The sequence below is a fragment of the Hemiscyllium ocellatum genome, chromosome 26 (assembly GCF_020745735.1).
Source record: "Hemiscyllium ocellatum isolate sHemOce1 chromosome 26, sHemOce1.pat.X.cur, whole genome shotgun sequence".
In the NCBI taxonomy this organism is placed as follows: domain Eukaryota; kingdom Metazoa; phylum Chordata; class Chondrichthyes; order Orectolobiformes; family Hemiscylliidae; genus Hemiscyllium; species Hemiscyllium ocellatum.
The window spans coordinates 50811940-50838988 of record NC_083426.1 but is presented as its reverse complement, the minus strand read 5'-3'; the positions used below and the strand labels follow the sequence as shown (position 1 = coordinate 50838988).

Sequence of the window (27049 nt, the reverse complement as noted above, 5' to 3'; positions counted from 1 at the left end):
TCTAAGGGGCAACATTTTCATGCAGAGGGTGGTACGTGTATGGAATGAGCTGCCAGAGGATGTGGTGGACGCTGGTACAATTGCAACATTTAAGAGGCATTTGAATGGGTATATGGATAGGAAGGGTTTGGTGGGATATGGGCCGGGTGCTGGCAGGTGGGACTAGATTGGTTTGGGATATCTGGTCGGCATGGACAGGTTGGACCGAAGGTCTGTTTCCGTGCTGTACATCTCTATGACTCTATGATAAAGATTGTTATGTTTTGTGACTATGCCTTCACAGTTAAGATAAATTGGGGTCGTGTAACCTGTTCTGAACTCTGTCTGACAGTAAAGCCCAGGTGGTTTCATTGTTAGTGATTCAAACAAAGGCTTCGATCATTCAACAGGGTGGAGGCCCTTGGGATGTCCCTTTTATTTGGGCTTTCTAGAAGGTTCCTCCTGCTAGCTTTTTCCTCTTCAGCGGTACATTTTGATTTTCTGGAGTTCCTTTCTAACTCTCACTGACCATTTATTAGTTGATACAATCATGTAATAACAATGCCCTGTGTATTTATGTTGGCGTACAGGATATTTGGACTCGAACAGAATTAGTAGAATTTATCAACATACTCTAAAATTGATTGACTTTCCATTAAAGTCACACCACACAAGGAAGGTGTAACTCCCCTAGAATTAATTATTTAATAACCAGCAGAGATTAACAACAGTTTGTTTTTCAGGTTAACTGACACACTTCTACACCCTAAAAGCCATCACCCTAACCACAGCTCCCACAGAGACAGACATTGCTTTAGTGAATGTGATCCCATCACAAACACCACGCTGGATAATATTAACCATGCTGTTACCACCTTTTACTGCACTTCAGATCACAGCCTCATTCATTTACGAGCAATCCATTACCTCCACCATATCTGCGCTTACTGCTCAAAGTTGGCTAAAGATTTCCTGTTGACAGGTTCCGTTTGAAGTCCCCCAACTCCTCCTCTCTCCCCCCCCCCATTCCTCCTCCTCCTCTCTCTCTCCCCAACTCCTCCTCTCTCTTTCTCTACCCAACTCCTCCTCTCTCTCTCTCTCTCTCCACCCCTCCTCTCTCTCTCTCTCTCTCCCCAACTCCTCTCTCTCTCACCCCCCCAACTCCTCTCTCTCTCACCCCCCCAACTCCTCTCTCTCTCACCCCCCCACTCCTCTCTCTCTCTCTCACCCCCCCACTCCTCTCTCTCTCTCTCACCCCCCCACTCCTCGCTCTCTCTCTCACCCCCCCACTCCTCTCTCTCTTCCCCCCACCCCACGCAATCCACTTCCTCTCAAGTGTGTGTATGTGTGTGTGTGACTGGAAGGTGAGTGTGTGTTTGAGAGAATGTGAGTGAGAGGGAGTGTGAGAATGCGTGTGTGTGTGTGTGTGTGGTGTGAGCAGGGTAATAGCAGCTGGTGCAGCCCACCCCCCGGGGCCAGTAACCTGATGCTGTACAGCACCCCCTGGGCCATTGTCAAGGTTCACAAACAGCTCTGTGTATCCTGCTGTACTGTGGGAAGGCAGGGAGTCCGCCTGACCCTGCAGTGCTGGCATCACATGAGCTGTGAGTGGAACCAACATCCAGGCATTTCTTCTGGGGAAGGGAAGAGAACCTAAAATATCCCACCAGCAATATCTGTAACCGGGCTGAAATGCCAAATCCCAAATCTCTGACTCTTTACTCAATTTACACAAACTATCCTGATCCCTGGAAGGAATCCCATCCCGGTGGCTCATCCCGTCCAAACCTCTGTTCCTAACGCTGACAATCCAAGCCCTGACACACTGGCAACACCATTCACACTTCCCACAATCTGACAGGAAAACTGACCCAGCATCACCTCGGGCCCTGACTCCAAACCCAGTGCAGCCCCTGGGGGAGGGAGTGAGGGGGAGGGAGAGGGCTGTCGATTACCCGGACGGGGGACAGTGCTACAGGATCAGTCGGTCTCATCGATACCGAGGGTCAGTGAGAGTTCAGCGCTGAACACTGGCCCCACTGGGCCTTTTCAGATAATTCATTTGGGCAACTCGATCAAACCTCACCCAGAACCTCCTCCAGCTCTTTCCACCACGATCCCCCATCCCATCCCCTTGGACTGCCATCCTCCTCACACCCTCTCCCTCTCCTCACTGCCCACCCACCCCTCCCGACTCAGTGGTTAGCACTGCTGCCTCACTGCGCCAGGGACCCAGGTTCGATTCCAGCCTCGGGTGCAGGTTAGGGTGGATTGACCATGGGGAAATTGCGAAGGTAAGGAGCTGAGTCTGGGTGGGGTGCACTTTGGAGGGTTGGTGTGGACTAGATGGGCTGAATGGCCTGTTTCCACATTGTATGATGAAGCCCATGCAGACAAGGGGGAGAATGTGCTACCCAGTAATGTGATTCAGTCCTTCCCAGTTACCTGAAGCTGAGCTGCTGGCTTTCAGAATGGCTTCGATATTAATACGAGCCATGAGCTAATCAGGCAGGAGCCAGCCCTCGGTGTGACAGTCAGATACCGTCGCACCCCTGTCTGTGTGCAGGCAAGAATAAATCCTGCTGGCTATACTTCCTGTGGGTGTCACACACTTTGAAATCTGCTCCCAAATGCTACACCATCGAATCCCTACAATATGGAAACAGGCCATTTGGCCCAACAAGTCCACACTGACCCTCCAAAGAGTATCCCATCCCAAACCCATTCCCCTATTGCTCTATCTCTGACTAATGCACCTAACCTCCACATCCCTGAACTCCGAGCAATTTAGCATGGCCACCTCAGCCTGATCTGCACATCCTTGGGCTGTGGGAGGAAGCCAGAGCACCCAGAGGAAACCCACGCAAGGAGAATGTCACCTGAAGCGGAATCGAACCTGGGTCCTCGGCACAGTGAGGCAGCAGCGTTAACCACTCAGTCACCGTGCTGCCATTCAGACTGGGTCCCTTTTTCCCGCCTGTAAACATAGTCTCCTACAGCAGCAGCAGCATCACCCCCTCGGGGTGTGATCACTTCAGGCTCAGCTCAGAGCTGCAGCAATGGCTCCTCTCCTTCAGGAACGGGGAAGGACAGCACAGGAGGTACTGACCCCAAAAATATTAAACACGGCCATTTTCAACATGTCACCCAAACATGCCATTTTCCAACTTTCTCCCCATATCCCATGATGCCTTTAAACTCTAGAACCATGATCTGCTCCTATCTGAGAGATATTCAGTGACTCGCCCACTACAGCTTTTTGTGGTAGAGAATTTCACAGCTCAGTTCCCTTGGAGTGAATAAATGTTTCCTCATCTCTGAATAATGTCCTCTCTGGTCTGTTCCAGATCCTGAGACTGTGTCCTAGTTCTAGACTCCTCAGACAGGGGAAGCGTCCTCCCTATGTCTTGCCCGTACAATCTTGATCAAACTTAATATGTTTCAATCTGATGCCCTCCCATCCTTCTCCAGTTAGTCCAGGCCCAGTCTCCCCCCCCCCCACCGGGGACAGTTAGTCCAGGCCCGGTCTCCCCCCCCACCGGGGACAGTTAGTCCAGGCCCAGTCTCCCCTCCGGGGACAGTTAGTCCAGGCCCAGTCTCCCCTCCGGGGACAGTTAGTCCAGGCCCAGTCTCCCCTCCGGGGACAGTTAGTCCAGGCCCAGTCTCCCCTCCGGGGACAGTTAGTCCAGGCCCAGTCTCCCCTCCGGGGACAGTTAGTCCAGGCCCAGTTTCCCCTGCGAGGACAGTTAGTCCAGGCCCAGTCTCCCCTCCGAGGTCAGTTAGTCCAGGCCCAGTCTCCCCCCCCCCCCACCGGGGACAGTTAGTCCAAGCCCGGTCTCCCCCCCGGGGACAGTTAGTCCAGGCCCGGTCTCCCCCCCCGGGGACAGTTAGTCCAGGCCCAGTCTCCCCTCCGAGGACAGTTAGTCCAGGCCCAGTCTCCCCTCCAGGAACAGTTAGTCCAGGCCCAGTCTCCCCCCCGGGGACAGTTAGTCCAGGCCCAGTCTCCCACCCCGAGGACAGTTAGTCCAGGCCCAGTCTCCCCTCCGGGGACAGTTAGTCCAGGCCCAGTCTCCCCTCCCCCGGGGACAGTTAGTCCAGGCCCAGTCTCCCCTCCGGGGACAGTTAGTCCAGGCCCGGTCTCCCCCCCCGGGGATAGTTAGTCCAGGCCCGGTCTCCCCCCCGGGGATAGTTAGTCCAGGCCCGGTCTCCCCCCCGGGGATAGTTCTGCCCATTGTAGTGAGCAGTTCAGTAATACTTCCCATTAATATTTACACAGGAGACCGAGAATCCGCAAAATCATCCTGAATTCATTAAAAGTGAAGTCAGACAGATTGTAGTAAATAAGAGGGCAATACTTGATCAGTTATAGAGTCACAGAGATGTACAGCATGGAAACAGACCCTTCGGTCCAACCTGTCCATGCCGACCAGATATCCCAACCCAATCTAGTCCCACCTGCCAGCACCCGGCCCATATCCCTCCAAACCCTTCCTATTCATATACCCATCCAAATGCCTCTTAAATGTTGCAATTGTACCAGCCTCCACCACATCCTCTGGCAGCTCATTCCATACGCGTACCACCCTCTGTGTGAAAAAGTTGCCCCTTAGGTCTCTTTTACATCTTTCCCCTCTCACCCTAAACCTATGCCCTCTAATTCTGGACTCACCGACCCCAGGGAAAAGACTTTGTCTATTTACCCTATCCATGCCCCTCATAATTTTGTAAACCTCTATAAGGTCACCCCTCAGCCTCTGACGCTCCAGGGAAAACAGCCCCAGCCTGTTCAGCCTCTCCCTGTAGCTCAAATCCTCCAACCCTGGCAACATGCTTGTAAATCTTTTCTGAACCCTTTCAAGTTTCACAACATCTTTCCGATAGGAAGGAGACCAGAATTGCACACAATATTCCAACAGTGGCCTAACCAATGTCCTGTACAGCAGCAAAATGACCTTCCAACTCCTGCACTCAATACTCTGACCAATAAAGGAAAGCATACCAAACACCTTCACTATCCTATCTACCTGTGACTCTACTTTCAAGGAGCTATGAACCTGCACTCCAAGGTCTCTTTGTTCAGCAACACTCTCTATGACCTTACCATTAAGTGTATAAGTCCTGCTAAGATTTGCTTTCCCAAACTGCAGCACCTCGCATTTATCTGAATTAAACTCCATCTGCCACTTCTCAGCCCATTGGCCCATCTGGTCCAGATCCTGTTGTAATCTGAGATAACCCTCTTCGCTGTCCACTATGCCTCCAATTTTGGTGTCATCTGCAAACTTACTAACTGTACCTCTTATGCTCACATCCAAATCATTTATGTAAATGACAAAAAGTAGTGGACCCAGTACCGATCCTTGTGGCACTCCACTGGTCACAGGCCTCCAGTATGAAAAACAACCCTCCACCACCACCCTCTGTCTTCTACCTTTGAGCCAGTTCTGTATCCAAATGGCTAGTTCTCCCTGTATTCCATGAGATCTAACCTTGCTCTTCAGTCTCCCATGGGGAACCTTGTCGAACGCCTTACTGAAGTCCATATAGATCACATCTACCACTCTGCCCTCATCAATCCTCCTTGTTACTTCTTCAAAAAAACTCAATCAAGTTTATGAGACATGATTTCCCACGCACAAAGCCATGTTGACTATCCCTAATCAGTCATTGCCTTTCCAAATACATGTACATCCTGTCCCTCAGGATTCCCTCCAACAACCTGCCCACCACCGAGGTCAGGCTCACTGGTCTATAGTTCCTTGGCTTGTCCTTGCCACCCTTCTTAAACAGTGGCACCACGTTAGCCAACCTCCAGTCTTCTGGCACCTCCCCTGTGACTATCGATGATACAAATATCTCAGCAAGAGGCCCAGCAATCAGTTCTCTAGCTTTCCACAGAGTTCTCGGGTACACCCGATCAGATCCTGGGGATTTATCCACCTTTAACCGTTTCAAGACATCCAGCACTTCCTCCTCTGTAATCTGGACATTTTGCAAGATGTCACCATCTATTTCCCTACAGTCTATATCTTCCATATCCTTTTCCACAGTAAATACTGATGCAAAATATTCATTTAGTATTTCCCCCATTTTCTGCTGCTCTTTGAGGGTTAAAGGTGTAAGATTTGTCAGGCTCTGACGGGATTTGTCCGGAGGTTTTGAAGGTATTTGGAAATGGGTCTGGGATTGCATGTCATGATTGTATCAAAAGTGCATGGAGGAGCCAAGCCGTGTAATTAACAACAGAATGCGGAGAGCCAGCACCAACCCTGACAGGAGGTCAATGGGTTGATCTGCCTCACTGGGATGTTGTGTTGGTCACCACGACCTGTCATTGTCACAACAGTTAAAGATGTTTAAAATATGTACAATTCCCCAATTTCCCTCATCTCTCTGACCCAGGATAATAGAAAACATGGACAGATTTCTGTACTTAAGCAGAACTAATATTTATTACTGTGACTGTATTTGAGATCTGTGTGTGAGCAAGTGTACACGTACGTGTAGTGTGTCTGTACTTGAGGGCCAGTATGTAGATGGATACAGTGCCTGTATTTGACTCTGTGTGGGTGTGTGCATGTGGACATTATGCCTGTATTGAGGGGGTTGCGTGGACATTGTGCCTGTATTTGAAGGTGCGTGTGTGGTAGACACTGTCTGTATTTGAGGGTGTGTGTGTATTTGATGGGGTGTGTATGTGTGGACATTGTGCCCTGTATTTGAGGTTGCGTGTGTGTGTGTAGACACTGTGCCCTGTATATGATGTGTGTGTGTGTGTGTGTGTGTGTGTAGACACTATGCCCTGTATTTGACGGGGTGTGTATGTGTGGACATTGTGCCCTGTATTTGAGGTTGCGTGTGTGTGTGTAGACACTGTGCCCTGTATATGATGTGTGTGTGTGTGTGTAGACACTATGCCCTGTATTTGACGGGGTGTGTATGTGTGGACATTGTGCGCTGTATTTGATGGGTGTGTGTGTGTGTGTGTGTGTGTGTGTGTGTAGACACTGTGCCCTGTATTTGATGGGGTGTGTATGTGTGGACATTGTGCCTGTATTTGAGGTTGCGCGTGTGTGTGTGTAGACACTGTGCCCTGTATATGATGTGTGTGTGTGTGTGTGTGTGTGTGTGTGTGTTGCTGTGCTTTTCTGAACACAGGAATTGGATCCCTGTTGCTAAGGAACAGCACATTTTATTCCTTTCCCCTTTTTTTATAATGCACTGAACCGTTCACCTTGGGTTTAATCACTTTTTTCAAATGCACGTTATGAAAATAGACAGCCATCACACCTCAAACTCACAAGCACAAATCATAAAATGCCAATCCCTTGTGACGATATAATTTGAATAAAGCTAAACCTTGTTTTTTTTTTACAGTCTGTAAACAGCGATTGAGTGGTGTGGTTTAAACTGTGGATTAGCCTGCCCCAGGGAGTGCAGGGAGAGTATGATGGACAGAGCCGGTGTTAGCTTACATTAGAATGTTTCACTGTTCCCTTGCAGTCGTTAATGAAGACCTTGGAGCGAACATGTCTCTGTTTTTGAAAGGATTAGTAAGTGATTGTTGCCCCTGGGGGAGCTGTTGGGGAAGCAGAGGCGGTTTCTGTACTGAGTGCCAGCCTGCAGGGTGGCTGATGCTGTGGCTCAGTGTGCAGTGTGCCCTCTCCAAGTGATGCCCCATTAATGCCCTGGCTCCCTGCAGGCTGCTCACCTGGTATCTCCTCTCGGGCTGCCTCTGAGCTTCAGCTTGTCTCCTCTGTCCTACAGGCTGCTGTCCCGTTTTCCGAGACCGGCGATAGTGCACACCCCCCGAGCGGCTCTTCACGGGAACTGTGCAGGGATTGACCGGGGTCCCTATCCTTCGCAGCTCGTCGGGGAAACCTTTCACCGTCACCAGCAAGACAACCGCAATCTCCCTCCGTGTTTCCGCAACATGATGAACCCCGTCAGGCAGCAGAGCTTGGGTATGCCTCTCCATTTTTCTCTCCCTGACTTCCAGATAGACAGGTGACAAGTTGCGTCTTCCCTTCAGGGGTTTCCAAGGCTTGTTCCAGACGCCACACCACTGTTGCAATCATGTCGGTGGATTTGTAGCCAGCAATCTCCCACACACTGCAATTTGGCAAATTATTGCCTTGCTGTGTTGCTGACTGAGGGATAAATATTGGTCTCAAACTGGGGATAACAGGCCCTCTGCCTCTTTTCAGAATAACATGAGGGATCCTTTATATCGACGAGAGAGGGCAGATGGAGCCTTGATTTAACATACTCTCTGACAGACCACTCCTCTAACAGTGCAGCACTCTCTCAGTGAATTAGATTCCCTACAGTGTGGAAACAGGCCCTTCGGCCCAACAAGTCCACACCGACCCTCTGGAGAGTAACCCACCCAGACCCATTTCTCCCTGACTAATGCTCCTAACACTATGGGCAATTTAGCACAGCCAATCCACCCTGACCTGCACATCTTTGTGACTGTGGGAGGCTGGAATCGAGGCTGGAATCGAACCAGAATCCCTGGCGCTATGAGGCAGCAGTGCTAACCACTGAGCCACCGTGCCACCCCTGTACTGGAGTGGCAGCTTGGATTAAACACATGAATCACGAGAGTTGGTTTGCTTGAAAGTGGCCTTTGAACCTTCACCCTTGAACTGTGAGGTGAGTTCTGTCCACCATGCCAAGCAAAGACCCAGTGTTTTGTATTTATCCCTCTCGTCCTGTACGATTGTTGAGAGAAATAGAGTTAACGTTGCTCCTCTATTCTGGAAATGGAGTTCTGAAGGAGCGTCACACCAGACTCAACATTATCTCTCTCCACAGGCACTGCCAGACCTGCTGAGTTTCTCCGGCATGTTCTGTCTTTATCCCAGATTTCCGGTATCTGCCGTATTTTGTGTCCATCCTTCAAAGCTGGGCCCTCAGGAGGGAGGAGGTGACCAGCCCTGAGATTGTCTAACACACTCCAACTGGTGAAAAATGGGAGGATGGAATTGGAACAGCCTTCAGTGAGCGATATGTCCCTCTCCCCTCAGCCAGTCCGAAGGGGCTGCTGGGAGCACCCTGCTAGGATCTCCCTTCGGTGATACCCCTGACCCCACCCCGGGATGGGTCATGCTCACAGCATGGCACTGGGAGAGCTGGGACAGGCTGCCTCTGAGTCAGTGCCATTGTAGAACCATAAAATTATCATTGATCCCCAACAGCCCATTCGGCCCAACAAGTCCACACTGACCCTCTGAGGATAACCCTCCCAGACCTAGCCCTTTACATTTACCCCTAGCCTACACACCCCTGAACACTGTGGGCAATTTCCCAAGGCCAATCCACATCTTTGTGACTGTGGGAGGAAACCGGAGCACCCAGAGGAAACCCACACAGACACAGGGAGAATGTGCAAACTCCACACAGACTGAGGCTGGAATTGAACCTGGGTCCCGAGCTCTGTAAGGCAGCAGTGCTAACCACTGAGCCACCACACTGCCCAATGGAAGGAGTAACTCTGCAATGTGCTTCCTGCCCAGCAAGCTGCAGCATCTCAGAGACGCTGAGGGAACCGCCTTGCACTCTGCAGTGTCAGAACGTTCCGGAAGACCCCTTCCCAGCCACAGTTAGCCTGGACGGTGTGGGCGGAGCTACCGGGCTCCCACTGACACCACCTTTCGAAACGATTGCTGAATAAACACTCACTACCTGAATCGTCTCAGGTGGAGACTGGCAGCCGGTCGGGATAGCGTCCGGTTGGGATAGCGTCCGGTCGGGATAGCAACCAGTCGGGATAGCAGTCAGTCCCAACACTGCCTACCCTGTGCTTATGAAGGACCCCTGTCATATCAAAGTAATCTACTCCATTCTCCTTCTAGATCCTGACCTGGGGCGGATCTGTCAGAACACCAGCCCCTATCCTTGGAAAGGAGGACCCTCCTCTGTTTACAGGACACAGGATAACCAGGGCAGTGCCCTCTTCCAGCCAGGCTGTACCCCCTGGCACAATGCCCACTCAGGCCAGAAGGCTGCAATGGGTAAAGGCCCAGTGGATCCTGTGAGGGAGGACGGCAGCGGATCAGGAAAGGCGTGCGAGCGGGTGGTGCTGATCGTTGATAAGACGCGGTTTGTGGTTGATCCAGCTATCTTCAGAGCGCACCCTGATACCCTGCTCGGCCGGTAAGTATTCCCGACAATCGGATAATCTCCAACACTCCCTTCGGGAGACAGGGAGCACTGAACATCGGACATACCAGGCCCTCACTGTCTGTCTCACTATCTCAGCTGGGCAATGCCACATTGACATGTGAAACGGAGCATCACGGGCCCGAAGCTCCAGCATCACAACCCAGTCCCGGTCTGCGTTATACTGTATAAATACACAGGTCCCGGTCTGCGTTATACTGTATAAATACACAGGCCCCTGTCTCAGTCCCGGTCTGCGTTATACTGTATAAATACACAGGCTCCTGTCTCAGTCCCGGTCTGCGTTATACTGTATAAATACACAGGCCCCGGTCTCAGTCCCGGTTTGCGTTATACTGTATAAATACACAGGCCCCTGTCTCAGTCCCGGTCTGCGTTATACTGTATAAATACACAGGCCCCGGTCTCAGTCCCGGTCTGTGTCATACTGTATAAATACACAGGCCCCTGTCTCAGTCCCGGTCTGCGTTATACTGTTTAAATACACAGGCCCCTGTCTCAGTCCTGGTCTGCGTTATACTGTATAATTACATAGGCCCCGGTCTCAGTCCCGGTCTGTGTTATGCTGTATTATTACATAGGCCCCTGTCTCAGTCCTGGTCTGCGTTATACTGTATAAATACACAGGCCCCTGTCTCAGTCCCGGTCTGTGTTATACTGTATAAATACACAGGCCCCGGTGTCAGTCCCGATCTGTGTTATACTGTATAAATACACAGGCCCCTGTCTCAATCCTTGTCTGTGTTATACTGTATAAATACACAGGCCCCTGTCTCAGTCCCGGTCTGCGTTATACTGTATTATTACACAGGCACCTGTCTCAGTCCCGGTCTGCATTATACTGTATAAATACACAGGCCCCTATCTCAGTCCGGGTCTGCGTTATACTGTATAAATTACTGTATAAATACACAGGCCCCTGTCTCAGTCCCGGTCTGCGTTGCGATGTGTCGCCCTGGGATCCCAGGGCGTAGTGCCTCACCCTGTCTGGTGGGGGGAGGGAGATGGATGAGAATCCGTTGTAGTGAGGTACAGTCCTGATGGAGGAGCGGGAAGGGGAAATGGTGGCTGTTTACTGTCTCTGGGAATATCCTTCCGTCTGTAAAGAATTTGGTCTTTTCTTCCCCAGAATGTTCACCTCCGGCCAAGACCATAAGGTCACCCAGGCGAACCAGAAAGGCGAGCACGAGATTGCTGAGGGTCTCAGCTCCACGGTGTTCCGTGCAGTTCTGGTGAGTTCACCCTTCACTGTGTTCAGTAACACCCCTATCCCAGGCACAGACTGGCATTTGGCACCATGCGCCAGGAAAACCCATCAGGAAAGATTCATCTTTGTTGGGGAGAGTGTGATGCCCAGATTGCAGTAGGAAGGCCGGGGTTGGGGGGGGGAAGATGTGCTGCTGCTGTTCTACCCCAGGAGTTTGCTGTCTGTTCCTGTCCTGTAACTAGCCTCGTTCATTCCATCAATGGGAATGGTTAATCAGTTATCTCTCTCACACACACACACACACACACACACACACACACACACACACACACACACACACACACACACACACACACACACACACACACACCTGAACACAGAGGCGCACTGATTGGTCAGCCAAGGGAGGAAATCCTGATGAAGGACTTTCGCTCGGATGCTGCCCGACCTGCTGTGCTTTTCCAGCACCACTCTGATTAGACTCAGTGAGATCATGGAGCTGATGTGATAATCCTCAATGCCTGCCCTTTCCGTGTGGCCCATGGTTCCCTTATTCTTTCTTACCCTTTTGCAGAAAATCAAGTAGAATGAACAACAAATTCCAAGATAAAGACACATTGATATTAAAACTGTAGCAACATAAGTGCATTATAAAACTGTGAGACACTGTGGTTTAATATTAAAAATAATTGGAATAAAGGAAATAAAGAGCTATTTCTAACTTGGACAGTGGGTAAAGACAATGACACAAACTCTTGATTAAATACAAATCTGTGCTATAATTTATAACACAACAAAGTTATAAAAGGGTATCGTTCTGTGGCTCTGATTATTACCCAGTGTTTACAGACTCCTCCACCACCATCCCTCCGAATGTCCAATCTCACTGACAGAGACACACCAACAGAGGGAATGACACACTCCTGAGCAGCTGGAAGAGACACCTCTGGGCCCTGTGTGTTCTCCCGACCCAAGGTCAGATATGGGCAAGGAAACCTCCTGCTGATAACCATGTACTGGCCTCCCTCAGCTGACCAATCACTGCTCCTCTGTTTAATATACAAGAAGGGCTGAAGATGGCTTCCATAAGAAATAGGATCAGGGCCTTTGAGTCTGTTCCACCATTTTATAGGATCTGACATTCCCCACCTCCCCTTTCCTGCATTTGCCCCATAACCCTTCATTCCCCAAGTGACCATTAGTCGATCTGTCTCAAATATACACAAGGGCTTTGCCCCAACAGCTCTCTGTAACAAGGAGTTCCAAAGACTCACAGCCCTCAGGGGGGAAGACCGTCCTCGTCTCAGCCTTAAAATGGCACTCCTGGTCCCAGACTCTACGAGCCCTCAGTGTCCATCCCTATCACAACAAGCCATGTACTGAAGGACACGGCTGCTGTAATGGATGTGCAGTTCCTGCTAGGAGATGCATTGTGAGGGGCAGCGTCCACTTGACTTGGTCGTCACCATTCTAACGATCACAGAAGCAGCATTGTTGGCAGGAGTGCCCCCTGTACAATCCTCACTGAGCCAAAATCCCATCTTCACATTGCAGGAGTTCTCCATGGTGCTGTGTGACTCTGAATGGGACAGACTGAGATCAAACCCAGCAGCTCACAGCTGGGCCTCCATGATGGCCCGCTGGGTCATTGGGAAGCAGCAGAATTGTTTTCCCACCACGAGCCGTCGTCCCGTGGCTCAGCCGATGAACATCAAACCCGGGGCAGCAACCATGAGGGGGACAGGGCAGTGTTCTAGGGGGCAGAGCTAAACAGCAGGTTCAGACATGGCTAATAAATCCCACAACCAACCCAACCAAACTGAGCCTTCTACACTCCTGCCACATCCAACTGTATCCAAGTGGCATTGACCATTAAATACCTAATGGGGAGGGTGGGGGGGGGGGAGGTAAGGAAGCTCCACAAAATATTCCCATCTTCGATGATGGAAGAGCCCAGCACTTCAGTGTGAAAGATAAGGCCGAAGCAATCTTCAGCCAGAAATGCTGAGTGGATGATCCATCCCCAGCATCAGTCTTCAGCCAATTCCATTCACTCCACGTGACATCAAGAAACATTCCATCGGTGAGAGCATTGAATGTAGGAGTTGGGATGTTTTGTTGCAGTATTGGTAAGGCCATGTTTGGATGACTATGTGCTGTTCTGGTCACCCTGCTATAGAGAGGATATTATTAAACTAGAAAGAGTGCAGAAAAGATTTACTGGGATATTATCTAACTGGAAGGTTTGAGTAATAAGGAGAAGCTGGGTGGGATGCTGTCTGACCTGCTGCGCTTTTCCAGCAACACATTTTCAGCTCTGATCTCCAGCATCTGCAGACCTCACTTTATCCTGGGCTGAGTAAAAGCAAATTACTGCGGATGCAGTACCAAAAGAGAAAATGCTGGAAAATGTCAGCAGGTCTGGCAGCGTTAGGTGACCTGCTGAGATTTCCCAGTATTTTCTCTCTGGGTAGGCTGGGACTTTTCTCCCTGGACTGTAGGAGACTGAGGGGTGACCTTATAAAGGTCTATGACCTCTATAAACCTCATCCGAGGGTTAGATCAGGTTGACGGCGAACAGCATTCCCCAGGGTAGGGGAGTCTAGAAGTAGAGGGCATTGGTTTAAGGTGAGAGGGGAGAGATACAAAAGGGTCCCGAGGGACAATGTTTTTCAGACAGACGGTGGCGAGTGTCTGGAACAGGCTGCCAGAGGTAGTGATGGAGGGGAGTACAATTTTGTCATTTAAAACACATTTAGACAGGAACGCTGATGGGATATGTATAGAGGGATATGGAGCAAACTCAGGTAAATGGGACAAATTTAATTGTGGAAACTGGGCAGCACAGACGAGTTGGGCCGAAGGGCCTGTTTCTGTGCTGTAAACCTCTAAAACCACACCACCAGCCAAGTGAATCCAGTACAGCCACAAGACTGGGATCTACCCAACAATGTGGGAAATTGTTTGGATGTAGAGGGATATGGACTGCTTTAGTGTGCGGGATAAAACTAGGCAGATAGAATATAACGTGAGAAATTGTGAGGTTATGAACATTGACAGGAAGAATAGAGGAGCTGAATACAGAGGAACCACGATTATCCAAAAGTCAGATTATCCGGCAAGATGAGACGGTCCCGATGCTCGGCTCAACAATGTTATCCAGAATCCGACTATCCGGAACTCAATTAGCTGAATGAAATACTCCCCGTCCACGTCCTTCAGATAATCGAGGTTTCTCTGTATTATTTAACTGGGGAGAGACCGCAGAAAGCGACAGCACAGAGAGAGTGGGGGGGTGGGGGGTGATCCTTGTACATCAATCATAAACAGGTTCAGGTCATTGGGAAGGCTAATGGAATACTGGTCTTTACTGGAATACTGGTCTTTATTGGAATACTGGTCTTTACTTCAGAGGGATTAGAGTATAACAATAAGGAAACCTTGTTAAGATTACACAAAGAACACTGTGAACGCTTTTGTGCCCTTTAAGAAAAGAGATCCCATCATTGGAGGCAGTCCAGAGAAAGTTCACTCAGTTGATCCCGGAGATGGAGGGACTGTACCATGAGTAGAGGTAGAGTAGGTTAGCCCTGTTCCCATTGCTGAGAGGCAACTTTATTGAAACATTTAAGATTCTTAGGGAACTTGACCGAGTGGATGTGGAGGGGATGTTTCCCCTTGTGAGAGAGTCTCCGACTAGACAGCATCAGCTCAGAATGTGGGCTCGCACATTTCAGACCGAGCTGAGGAGGGATCCCTTCTCTTAGAAGGGAGTGAATCTGTGGAATTCTTTACTGCAAGGAGCTGTCAACACTGGGTCATTGAGTATACTCACGGTTTGTATAAACACGTTTTAAATCTGAGAATCGAGGGTTAAGGGGAAAAGGCAGGAGTTGAGAATGATCAAATCAGCCATGAGCTCATGGTGCAGATTCGACGGGCTGAATGGTCTATTTCTGCTCCTGTAATTCATGGCCTTATGGGTATATCCTGCTCATAAAAAAGCAGAATAAATCCAGTCGGATCAATTCTCACCTTGTCCCTGATCTGTCCCTGATTATGTGTAAAGTGATAGAAAGTGTTGTCAATGGGTTATCGAACAGCACTCACCAATAACCTGCTGAACAGAGGTCAGTCCGGGTCCATTCAGGAGTACCCCGCTCCTGACCTCATCACAACTCCTGTCCAGACAAACAGACTGAACTCCTGTGACGAGATCAGAATGACATTAAGGCTACATTTCAGGGATCAAAATGAAGTCAATGGGTATCGGGGGACAAAATCTCCACTGTGTGGAGTCATACCCGGCACAGAGGAAGGTGGTCATGGTTGTTGGAGGTCAGTCATCTCAGGTCCAGGACGTCGGGATGCAAGGAGTATCAGGAATAAAAGTGATGAACTTAGAGCATGGATCAGTATCTGGTGCTATGACATTGTGGCCATAACAGAGACATGGGTTTCCCAGGGGCAGGAATGGTTGCTGGATGTTCCAGGGTTTAGAGCATTTAAAAAGAATAGGGAGGGGGAAAAAAGAGGAGGGGGTGCAGCACTACTAATCAGAGAGGGTATCACAGCTACAGAAGCTTCCATTGTGGAGGAAGATCTGCCAACCGAGTCAGGATGGGTGGAAATTAGGAACAGCGAGGGAGCAGTCCTCTCGTTAGGGGTTTACTACAGGCCCCCAGTAGCAGCAGGGAGATTGAAGAAAGCATAGGTCGGCAGATTTTGGAAAAGTGTGGACGTAGTAGGGTTGTTGTAATGGGTGACTTTAACTTTCCCAATATTGATTGGAACCTCCTTCGAGCAGAAGATTTGAATGGAGCTGTTTTTGTAAGGTGTGTTCAGGAGGGTTTCCTAACTCAGTACGTTGACAGGCCGACCAGGGGAGAGGCCATTCTAGACTTAGTGCTCAGAAACGAACCAGGGCAGGTATCAGATCTTGTGGGAGAGCATTTTGGTGATAGTGACCACAACTGCCTCACATTCTACATAGCTATGGAGAAGGAGAGGATTAGGCAAAATGGGAGGATATTTAATTGGGGAAGAGGAAATTATGATGCGATTAGACATGAGTTAGGAAGCATGGATTGGGAGCAATTATTCCATGGTAAAGGCACTATAGACATGTGGAGACTGTTTAAGGAACAGTTGTTGCAAGTGATGAATAAATATGTCCCTCTGAGAGAGGCAAGAAGGGGTAAGATAAAGGAACCTTGGATAACGAGAGCGGTGGAGCTTCTCGTCAAAAGGAAAATGGTAACTTACATAAGGTGGAGGAAGCTAGGGTCAAGCTCAGCTCGACAGGACTACAGGCAGGTGAGGAAGGAGCTTAAAAATGGTCTGAGGAGAGCCAGGAGGGGGCACGAGAAAGGCTTGGCAGAACGGATTAGGGAGAACACAAAGGCATTTTACACTTATGTGAGGAATAAGAGAATGGTCAAAGACAGAGTAGGGCCGATCAGGGATAGCATAGGGAACTTGTATGTGGAGTCTGAGGAGGTAGGGGAATCCCTAAATGAGTTTTTTGCTTCTGTCTTTACGAAAGAAACAAACTTTGTAGTGAATGAAACCTTTGAAGAGCAGGTGTGCATGCTGGAATGGATAGAGATAGAGGAAGCTGATGTGCTGAAAATTTTGTCCAACATTAAGATTGACAAGTCGCCAGGCCCGGACCAGATTTGTCCTCGGCTGCTTTGGGAAACGAGAAATGTAATTGCTTCGCCACTTGCAAAGATCTTTTCATCCTCGCTCTCCACTGGAGTCGTTCCTGAGGACTGGAGAGAGGCAAATGTAATTCCTCTCTTCAAGAAAGGAAATAGGGAAATCCCCGGCAATTACAGACCAGTAAGTCTCACGTCTGTCATCTGCAAGGTGTTAGAAAGGATTCTGAGGGATAGGATTTGTGACCATCTGGAAGAGCATGGCTTGATTAAATGCAGTCAACACGGCTTTGTGAGGGGCAGGTCATGCCTCACAAACCTTATCGAGTTCTTTGAGAATGTGACTAGAAAAGTTGATGAGGGTCGAGCTGTGGATGTGGTGTATATGGACTTCAGCAAGGCCTTCGATAAGGTTCCCCATGGTAGGCTCATTCAGAAGGTCAGGAGGAATGGGATACAGGGGAACATAGCTGTCTGGATACAGAATTGGCTGGCCAACAGAAGACAGCGAGTGGTAGTAGAAGGAAAATATTCTGCCTGGAAGTCTGTGGCGAGTGGCGTTCCACAGTTATTAATGACTTGGATGAGGGGATTGAAGGATGGGTCAGAAAGTTTGCAGATGACACAAAGGTTGGAGGTGTCGTTGACAGTATAGAGGGCTGTTGTAGGCTGCAGCGGGACATTGACAGGATGCAGAGATGGGCTGAGAGGTGGCAGATGGAGTTCAACCTGGATAAATGCGAGGTGATGCATTTTGGAAGGTCAAATTTGAAAGCTGAGTACAGGATTAAGGATAGGATTTTTGGCAGTGTGGAGGAACAGAGGGATCTTGGTGTGCAGGTACATAGATCCCTTAAAATGGCCACCCAAGTGGACAGGGTTGTTAAGAAAGCATATGGTGTTTTGGCTTTCGTTAACAGGGGATTGAGTTTAAGAGTTGTGAGATCTTGTTGCAGCTCTATAAAACTTTGGTTAGACCGCACTTGGAATACTACATCCAGTTCTGGTCACCCTATTATAGGAAAGATGTGGATGCTTTGGAGAGGGTTCATCAGGATGCTGCCTGGACTGGAGGGCTTATCTTATGAGGAGAGGTTGACTGAGCTCGGACTTTTTTCATTGGAGAAAAGGAGGAGGAGAGGGGACCGAATTGAGGTATACAAGATAATGAGAGGCATAGATAGGGTCAATAGCCAGAGACTATTTCCCAGGGCAGAAATTGTTAGCATGAGGGGTCATAGTTTTAAGCTGTTTGGCGGAAAATATAGAGGGGATGTCAGAGGTGGGTTGTTTACACAGAGAGTTGAGAGAGCATGGAATGCGTTGCCAGCAGCAGTTGTGGAGGCAGGGTCATTGGGGACATTTAAGAGACTCCTGGACATGCATATGGTCACAGAAATGTGAGGGTCCATACATGAGGATCAGTGGTCGGCACAACATCGTGGGCTGAAGGGCCTGTTCTGTGCTGTACTGTTCTATGTTCTATCTCTACAGGAGTTTCTCAGGGGAATGTCTTCAATCACCTTCACTGACCTTCCCTCCATCATAAGGTCAGTGTTGGTACCATTTATTTAGAGAGAAGGGTTTCGACCGAGTAATTATCGGCCATTCGGCCAAAGATCAGCAGTGGAATGATTATTGAAAAAAAGATTTGTTCAGAAAGACATGGATTAATCAGAAACTGCCAGCATGGATTTATTAAAGAAAGCTTGTATCTGAATACTATGAGAAGGGAGAGTTTGAGTTATGGGGAGAGGCTGGATAGGCTGGGACTTTTTTCCCTGAAGTGTAGGAGGTTGAGGGGTGACCTCATAGAGGTTTATAAAGTCATGAGGGGTGTAGATAAGTTGAATTTTAGGCGTCTTTTCCCTAGGATGGGGGATTTCAAGATTAGCGGACATATTTTTTGTGAGGTTATGAACATTGACAGGAAGAATAGAGGAGCTGAATACAGAGGAACCACGATTATCCAAAAATCAGATTATCCGGCAAGATGAGACGGTCCCGATGCTCGGCTCAACAATGTTATCCAGAATCCGACTATCCGGAACTCAATTAGCTGAATGAAATACTCCCCGTCCACGTCCTTCAGATAATCGAGGTTCCTCTGTATTATTTAACTGGGGAGAGACCACAGAAAGCGACAGCACAGAGAGAGTGGGTTTGTGTATAGAATGAACTTCCTGGGAAATGGCAGATGTGAGTACAGTTACAGCATTGAAAAGACATTTAGATTAGTACATGAAGCAGAAATGTTTGGAGGGATATGGGCCAGGAGCAGACAGGTGGGTTAGTTTGGAATTATGGTTGGCACGGACTGGTTGGAACAAAGGGGTCTGTATGACTCTGTGGCTGAATGTTTGAGGTACAGAGACAGTCAGTGAGGGCAGTGTGTTGGATTTGGTCTATGTCAGCTTGAGCAATGCTTTGTATTTGGCAGGATGTATCACACTAATCACAGACGTTAAAACCGTCAGGATCCAAGGCAAAATAGTAAGCTCCATCCAAAAGCAGCTCAGAACGAGAGAGTAAAGAGTAATGATGGGTGGGTGTTGCTGTGGCTGGCAGGGGGATTCCCCAGCCCTCAGTCCTACCCTCCCTGCTGTTTGTGGAACATGTCAATGATTTGCCCTTGAATACAGAGGGTATGGTTAAGAAGTCTGTTGGTGCAAAGATTAGCTGTGTGCTTGTAATGTTGATAAAGACTGCAAGAATGGCACGGACAGCTGGGCAGAACGTCAGTAGGTGGAGGTCAAAGGTAAAGTCATGTACTTGGAGAAGACCAACCAGCCAAGACTTAGAGAATAAACGGTAGGATACTGAGAGGTGTGGGGGAATCAGCGGACATGTCCACGGTGTGTTGGAAGTGGCTGGCAGGTCAATAAAGTGGCAAAGAAACCATTTGACATTCTTTATAAGAGATGGAAGGCTAAGACTGAACTGTATAAAACCCGGGTTAGAGGCTAGTGCTGGATTTCTGCACACACCCTATTCTCAGAAAGATACAGCTGCACTGGAGAGGCTGCAGAGGAGGTGTGTTAAAGTTCTCATTGCGCAGGGTCTGGCAGAGATTTCAGTGACCCAAATGAAACAAGGCAAGAAGTGGTAACTATCTGCAAATTAAACTGTCCAAATCCTGGGAATTAATTTTAAAATTATTGTTTCAGAAGATGGGAGTTGGATTTTCATCAAATCATACTCGTTGAACTCACCGTTATGACCTTGTGTTTTTTCAGGATTATTATATAACTGGAGTCATTCAGTGTCCTGACGGTATTTCAGTGCAGGAACTCCGGGATGCATGCGACTATCTGTGCATCAACTTTAGTCACAATACAATCCGCTGTCGCGATCTCAGTAAGTACATAACACGGGAACAATTCTTCACATCATCCCATAGCGGGCAAGGACTGGCTGAGGCATTTGTCTTCCTAATATTTCTCATTTCAGTTCATGACAAAAGGTGAGTGGGGTGCAATATAATAAAGCCTGTTGCCAGGCCCAGCAATGTTGCTGTCTGAGGGATGCACATACACCACCACGATTGCAACCCAGAGATACTGAAAGAATGGTGATATGTTTCCGGGGTTGGGTGGTGTTCCCATGTGTCTGCCTCTTGTCCTTCTAGATGTAGGTTTGGAAGGTGCTATTGAAGAAATCGCAGCTTTTCTGGTGCTTGTGATTCACCAGGTGATGCTATTTCTGTGTCCACCTGAATTCATGGTCATACAAACCATACCATTTACAGCCTGCTGTTCCCTTCAATACAATCCGAGCTGATCTAATGTGGCTTCAACTCTGCTTTCCAGTTTCTCCCGAAATCCTTTCATTCTCTTATCAGTCAGGCATCTACCTGACTCGACCTTTAAAATATCCAATACTGCAGTCGCTTTGCTGTCGGGGGAAGAGAATTCTACAGATTTCTGACCCTCTGAAAGAGAAAGAACAAATCCTCATTTCAGTCTAGAAACCAGCTCCTAGCTCCAGTAACTCCGTAAAGAGGAAACATCCTCTCACACCCACTCTGCCAAGTTCCCTCAAAACCTTGTATCTTTCCGTTAGATCACCCCGTTAAGAAACTCAAATGAACGCAGACCCAACCAGTTCTCTCTTTCATGATTGGATAAACCCTTATCGATCGGGTACACCTTCTCTGAGCTATTTCTAGTGCAATTATATCCTTGCATAAAGAAGAAACCAAAACTGGGCATTTAACTCCAGATGTGGTCTTAGCAACACCCTATGCAACCATTACAAAACGCCACAACTTCTACATTCCAGTTCCTTCAAAATAATTAAGTGTGCCATCCATCTTCCTAAATACTTGCTGGACCTTCAGACTAACTTTTTGTGATATACATATATGTCAGGACACCTCAATGAGCTCTGCAATCTCTCTCCATCACATAAATCAATAAATACAATGCTGCTTTTCTGTTCTTCCTGCCAAAATGGGCAAGTTCATATTTCACACAATATCCTCCCAACTGCCAATGGACTGCCTGCCAATTTACCCAAACTGTATCTCTTTGTAAACTCCTTACGTCCTCTTCATAAGTAACTCTCCTACCTATTGTCGAATAATCAGCAAATTTAGTAACAAAACTTTCAGCCCCTTCATCCACATTATTAATAATAGGTTGCAAACAGCTGTGGTCTCAGCATTGATTCCTGTAAACTCAAAAATGACCCACTTATCTCTGCTTCCTGTTGGTTGACCCATCTTCTCCCCAGGTCAATAACTTTCCCGTGAGCTCTTATTATGGGTAGGAACCTTTGATTTGGTGAAATGATTTGAACAGGGATGACCGTGAACAGCACGGACTGGAGGTTCTGATCTCTGCTCACACTGTGGACATCTCTTCCAGGTGCTCTGTTACATGAGCTGTCAAACGATGGGGCACGGAAGCAGTTTGAGAGGAACCTGGAAGAGTTGGTTTTTCCCCTGATGGTGTCGAGTGCCCGGAAAGGGGAGCGGGAGTGCCACGTAGTGGTGCTGGCACATGAGGACACAGTGGACTGGGACCAACAGCATCCACCACAAATGGGAGAGGAATATTCTCAAAGTAAGAGCAGGGTGTGGCTGAGATATCCCTTCACCATGAAACATTTGGACTGTGCAATGTTGGGTTTTTTATTGCTTTGACAAAAACACACTGTCCCACATTTGCGGTAAATTTGTCAATCCCACATTAATTCGAGCAGTCGTCTGTCTGATGGCCCAGTGATAATGGGGTTAATTATCACGTCCCAAAGTTGCCATGAAATAGCTCTGCATGGACCCTGGATCAACAGCAACTGAGTGCTTTTCTGTAGTGCCTTCAACATAGTGAAACATCTGAAAAGCCTCATTTATTAAAGCAAGGTTTGATACCGTAACTCAAAGGGAAGGTAGCCGGCCAGAAGAGGTACGTTTTAAGGAACTTAAAAGGAGAAGCTGAGAGTCTGAATGAGGAAATTCCAGAGGTTCCGGGTTTTACTCACCAACAGAAACGGGGAATGAGCGTGGCAGAGGGGTACACTGGCACTCACTAGTTTCACTACTTCACATGTTCCACCAAAGAGTAAACATTGCATCACACCAATCACTAAAAACTGTTCCTCTTTGTTACTGTTAACTAGAATGACAGACTTACACCAACAAACTGAAACATGACACCTTTATTATAGAGAAACATGGTCCTCAAACAAGTGGATATCTGTTAAATCCGATGCAAATAAGACTGTACCCTTGAAATCCCAATTCCAAACACACACACTCACTCCCATACTCATTCATGCTCACACTCACACACTCTGACTTGCACACTCACAGCCACACTCTCAGTTTCTCACCCTCTCACACACACTCAGACATTTACTTTCTTGCACACACACACACTCGCAGTCACACTCACATTTACTCACACACACTCACACATTTACTCTCTCACACACACGGATGTGCACATTCACTCTCCCACACACCCTCTCACACAAACGTTCATTCACAGGCAGGCTACGGCCATCCCACTTCAGTCAGTGACCTGTGCACAGAAAACCAACCACATTTTGCAGCATCTTGCGTTCCCAACCCCATGCTGCGGGTTCAATAAGGACTCCCCTTTCCTAGAGGACGCAGAGGCATACACAGGAAACGAGGGGGATGTGGGTGCAAAGTGGGCATGTTAACCATGCTGTTTCTGTTTCAGTTATTTATAGCACCAAACTGTACAGGTTCTTCAAGTATATTGAGAACCGGGAAGTTGCCAAACAGGTGTTGAAGGACCGAGGGCTAAAGAACATCCGCATTGGAATTGAAGGTGAGCCGGATGGAATGGTAAGAAACGGGAGTCAAGAGTGTGGTGCTGAAAAAGCACAGCAGGTCAGGCAGCATCTGAGGAAATTGACGTTTCAGGCAAAAGCCCTTCATCAGGAATGATTCTCCTGCTCCTCGGATGCTGCCTGACCTGCTGTGCTTTTCCAGCGGCACACTCTCGACTCTAATCTCCAGCACCTGCAGTCCTCACTTTGGCCTGGTAAGAAATGGGAGTTTGCCTGAGAACGGCTGATCTCACTGCCAGAACCATGAAGACCCTATTGAAGTACAGCCATATTTGTCATCCTTGCTGGCCACAAGTGGTTCCAGCACAGGAGGCCATTCGCCCCATTGTGTTCATTCCAGCTCTCCAAATAAGCAATTGACATTGCCCCACATCCTCTCCTTTTTAAAAAGGACATGAGGAGCAGCTTCTAATTTTACACAGAGTGTGGTTTGTGTGTGGAATGAACATTCAGGGGAAGTGGTAGATACAGGTACAATTACAACGTTTAAAAGACATCGAGAGAAGTACTGAAAGGTTTGGAGGGAAATGGGGCCAGGAGCAGGCAGGTGGGACTAGTTTAGTTTGGGAACGTGGTTAGCATGGACTGGTTGGACTGAAGGGTCTGTTTCTGTGCTGTGCGCCGGTATGTGAATCTTTACCAATCAGCCCATGTCACTGAAGTGCCTCATCTCTGAATCCCAGCTATTCCCCTGAATCTTTCCTACATCCTAAAGCCTTCACAGTCTGTCTCATGTCTCAATGCCCAGAACTGCACAGAATACTCCAGCTGAGGTCTAACCAAAGTCTCACAACATTCCCCCTTCTTGCTCTTGTGCTCGATGCTGCGGGATGCTTTATGAACCATCCCCTCACCAGGTAGCTCCATTAACGCACCTTTGCACCCTTTTATGTTACCACTGGGTTTCCTGCTGACACTCTCACTTCTGTACATTGAACTTTGTGTCACCTGTCCGTCCACATCACTGACCTATGTCCTTTTTTAAAAGCGGTGCTCTATCCTCCTCAGTTTATACTGCTTCCAGGGAAAGGGGGAGAGCTCCCTTATCCTGGGAAATTGAACCCTGGGACCTTTTATAACGTATAGAAAGGAGTTTTGGGTCTGACAGCGCTCACCTTTTGTCTGTCAAGATTACAAACCAAATCCTCACCTGACCTGAGCCTAACCCTAGTGACTCAGGGGGGAGTGCTATCCACTCCCACACCCCCACCCTCCACCTACGTTCAGAATCCCTTAAGTTGTCATAAGGGTTAACTCTGTAACACATTTGTACACAGTAGGATCCCAGAAGAGTTGAGTGACAGTGACGGGTTAATGTTTTTATGCCGTGTTGTCTAGGTTACCCGACGTGTAAGGAGAAGCTGAAGCTGCGAGCTGGGGGCCGTTACGAGGTGATCTACAACTATGTGCAGCGACCATTCATCCACATGTCCTGGGAGAAGGAGGAGGGGAAGAGCCGGCATGTGGATTTCCAGTGTGTCAGGAGCAGGTCTGTCACCAACCTGACCTCACCACCCCGTGACCATGGCAACACCCATCACCCGCAGGTGGATGAGCTCGACATCCTGGGCCCAGCACAGGAGCAGGCCGTGGGGGTTAGCGCCTCCTCCACCGAGTAAACGAAACCCTGGGGCATGAGCACCTAACAACAGGTCACGGACACATTACCAACTGGGGCCCCAGGTCATGGACACGTCAACAACAGGCCCCAGGTCATGGACACGTCAACAACAGGCCTCAGGTCAGGACACGGTAACAACTGGGTCCCCAGGTCATGGACACGTCAACAACAGGCCCCAGGTCATGGACACGTCAACAACAGGCCTCAGGTCAGGACACGGTAACAACTGGGTCCCCAGGTCATGGACACGTCAACAACAGGCCCCAGGTCATGGACATGTCAACAACAGGCCCCGGGTCACGGGCACATTAACAACTGGGGCCCCAGGTCATGGACACGGTAACAACTGGGTCCTCAGGTCATGGACACGTCAACAACAGGCCCCAGGTCATGGACACGTCAACAACAGGCCCCAGGTCAGGACACGGTAACAACTGGCCCCGGGTCACGGACACGTTAACAACTGGGCCCTGGGAAATGGACCTACACTTCAGGCTGCTCTGTCACAGGTACAAGAGGAGGACAGCACGGAGCACGATGATTTGGTCTGTGAGGGGATCCTGTGCAATGATCAAGTGTGGAGAAACCGTTGCTGATCAGGTGTGAGGCTCCCACTGTGTTCAAACACATGGGTTCTGGCACTGAGTGGGTTTGCCAGAATCTAATGGTGATCAGGTGCAGGAGATCCACACAGTGCAGGGATCTGGTATGAGGACCAGGTTTAATGATCCAATACATGAATCTGTTGTGCAGGCTCTGGTGCTAGGAACGGGTGGGAAGATCAGAAGCAAGGCTCTGTCTGGCACCCTGATTTTTTTTTAATTCATCTGTGGAATATGGGTGTCACTCTAGGCCCAGCATTTATTGTCTGTCCCTAGTTGCCCCTTGAGAAGGTGGGGGTGAGCTGCCTTCTTGAACCGCTGTAGTCCATGTGCCGTAGGTTGACCCTTAGGGAGGGAATTCCAGGATTTTGACCCAGCGACACTGAAGGAATGGTCATGTATTTCCAAGTCAGGATGGTGGGGGGAATCTGTAAGTGATGTTCCCACATCTGTGTAGAAGCTACCACGAGTCTGTTCAGGGGGAGGCAGGAGCTGTTCGTGAGAGAGATTATGCACGTGGGAGTGTGTATTATGGAGGGGGCGCGGGGCAGGGTAATTGCCATCATAATTGAGTCTCCGAAATAGGCCACAAATTTTGACAGCTCTTGGTTTATGGGAATGATGCTGGAAGCAGAACCTCTGACTGATTCCCTTCTCCCAGAGGCGGAGATTTACAGCAGCGTGACCCTTCTGTATTTTGTGTATTTGCTAGATCTTGATTGGAGTGACCCCAAAACCAGTCCCACCGCCCTACATTCAAACTAAAACCAATCCCACTCCGTCCTCGTGTCCATGTATCGATTCCAAACTGCCCCTATTCCCCTTTGAGTCCTCTACTTGCATTTTGAATAAATACAATGGTCACTGACTCAACTGGTCTGTGCTCCAACTAATCAACGTGAAACCTCCCCCATTTTGAATTGGAGCCACTGACTCACCAGCCTGTGGCCACAGTCGATCCCTAAACACTATCCAAATTCTCCTACGTTTCCTGTCAAATTTTCCCTGGCCCAATGTCTGCTGTGCTCTGCTATCATCCTGAGAAATCATCTTCAAGAAACCACAGCCCAACTGTGAGCCAGAGTTGGTGTAGGTGCATCATTACTCCCTTTAGCCTGTTCGCAAAATTGTCAGACACAGTTTGTTCAGTCGTACAGTGTATGGACCGTCTTTATTTAAACTGAAACTGTTTGCAGCTGAAAGGATGAGACTCAGAAAATAAAAACACAAGAGCAACCCTGGGGCACATCCCTGTGTACAAACCAGCTCATACTAGATCATACCATACAAAGATCATAGGATAATCCAACAGGGCAAAACTACAGCCGCAAAGAAAGCCAAGTCAACGTGTGGTGCTAGAAATACACAGGTCAGGCAGCATCCAAGGAGCAGGAGAGTTGACATTTCAGGCATAAGCCCTTCATCAGGAATGCGCAGAGGGACCTGAGAGATAAATAGGAGGGTGGGA

General features: G+C 48.7%; 1 protein-coding gene across 1 annotated transcript in view; it reads left to right on the top strand.

Moving 5' to 3' along the window:
* Nucleotides 1–27049, top strand: part of LOC132828467 (BTB/POZ domain-containing protein KCTD20-like) — a 32879-nt gene extending 5830 nt beyond the window's left edge. Inside the window, exons 2-8 of the mRNA XM_060845625.1 lie at nucleotides 7747–7943; nucleotides 9840–10140; nucleotides 11297–11399; nucleotides 20271–20391; nucleotides 21903–22100; nucleotides 23226–23336; nucleotides 24697–27049. Coding sequence (XP_060701608.1) covers nucleotides 7747–7943; nucleotides 9840–10140; nucleotides 11297–11399; nucleotides 20271–20391; nucleotides 21903–22100; nucleotides 23226–23336; nucleotides 24697–24977 — 1312 coding nt within the window. The 3' untranslated portion in view covers nucleotides 24978–27049. The remainder of the gene's footprint in view (nucleotides 1–7746; nucleotides 7944–9839; nucleotides 10141–11296; nucleotides 11400–20270; nucleotides 20392–21902; nucleotides 22101–23225; nucleotides 23337–24696) is intronic.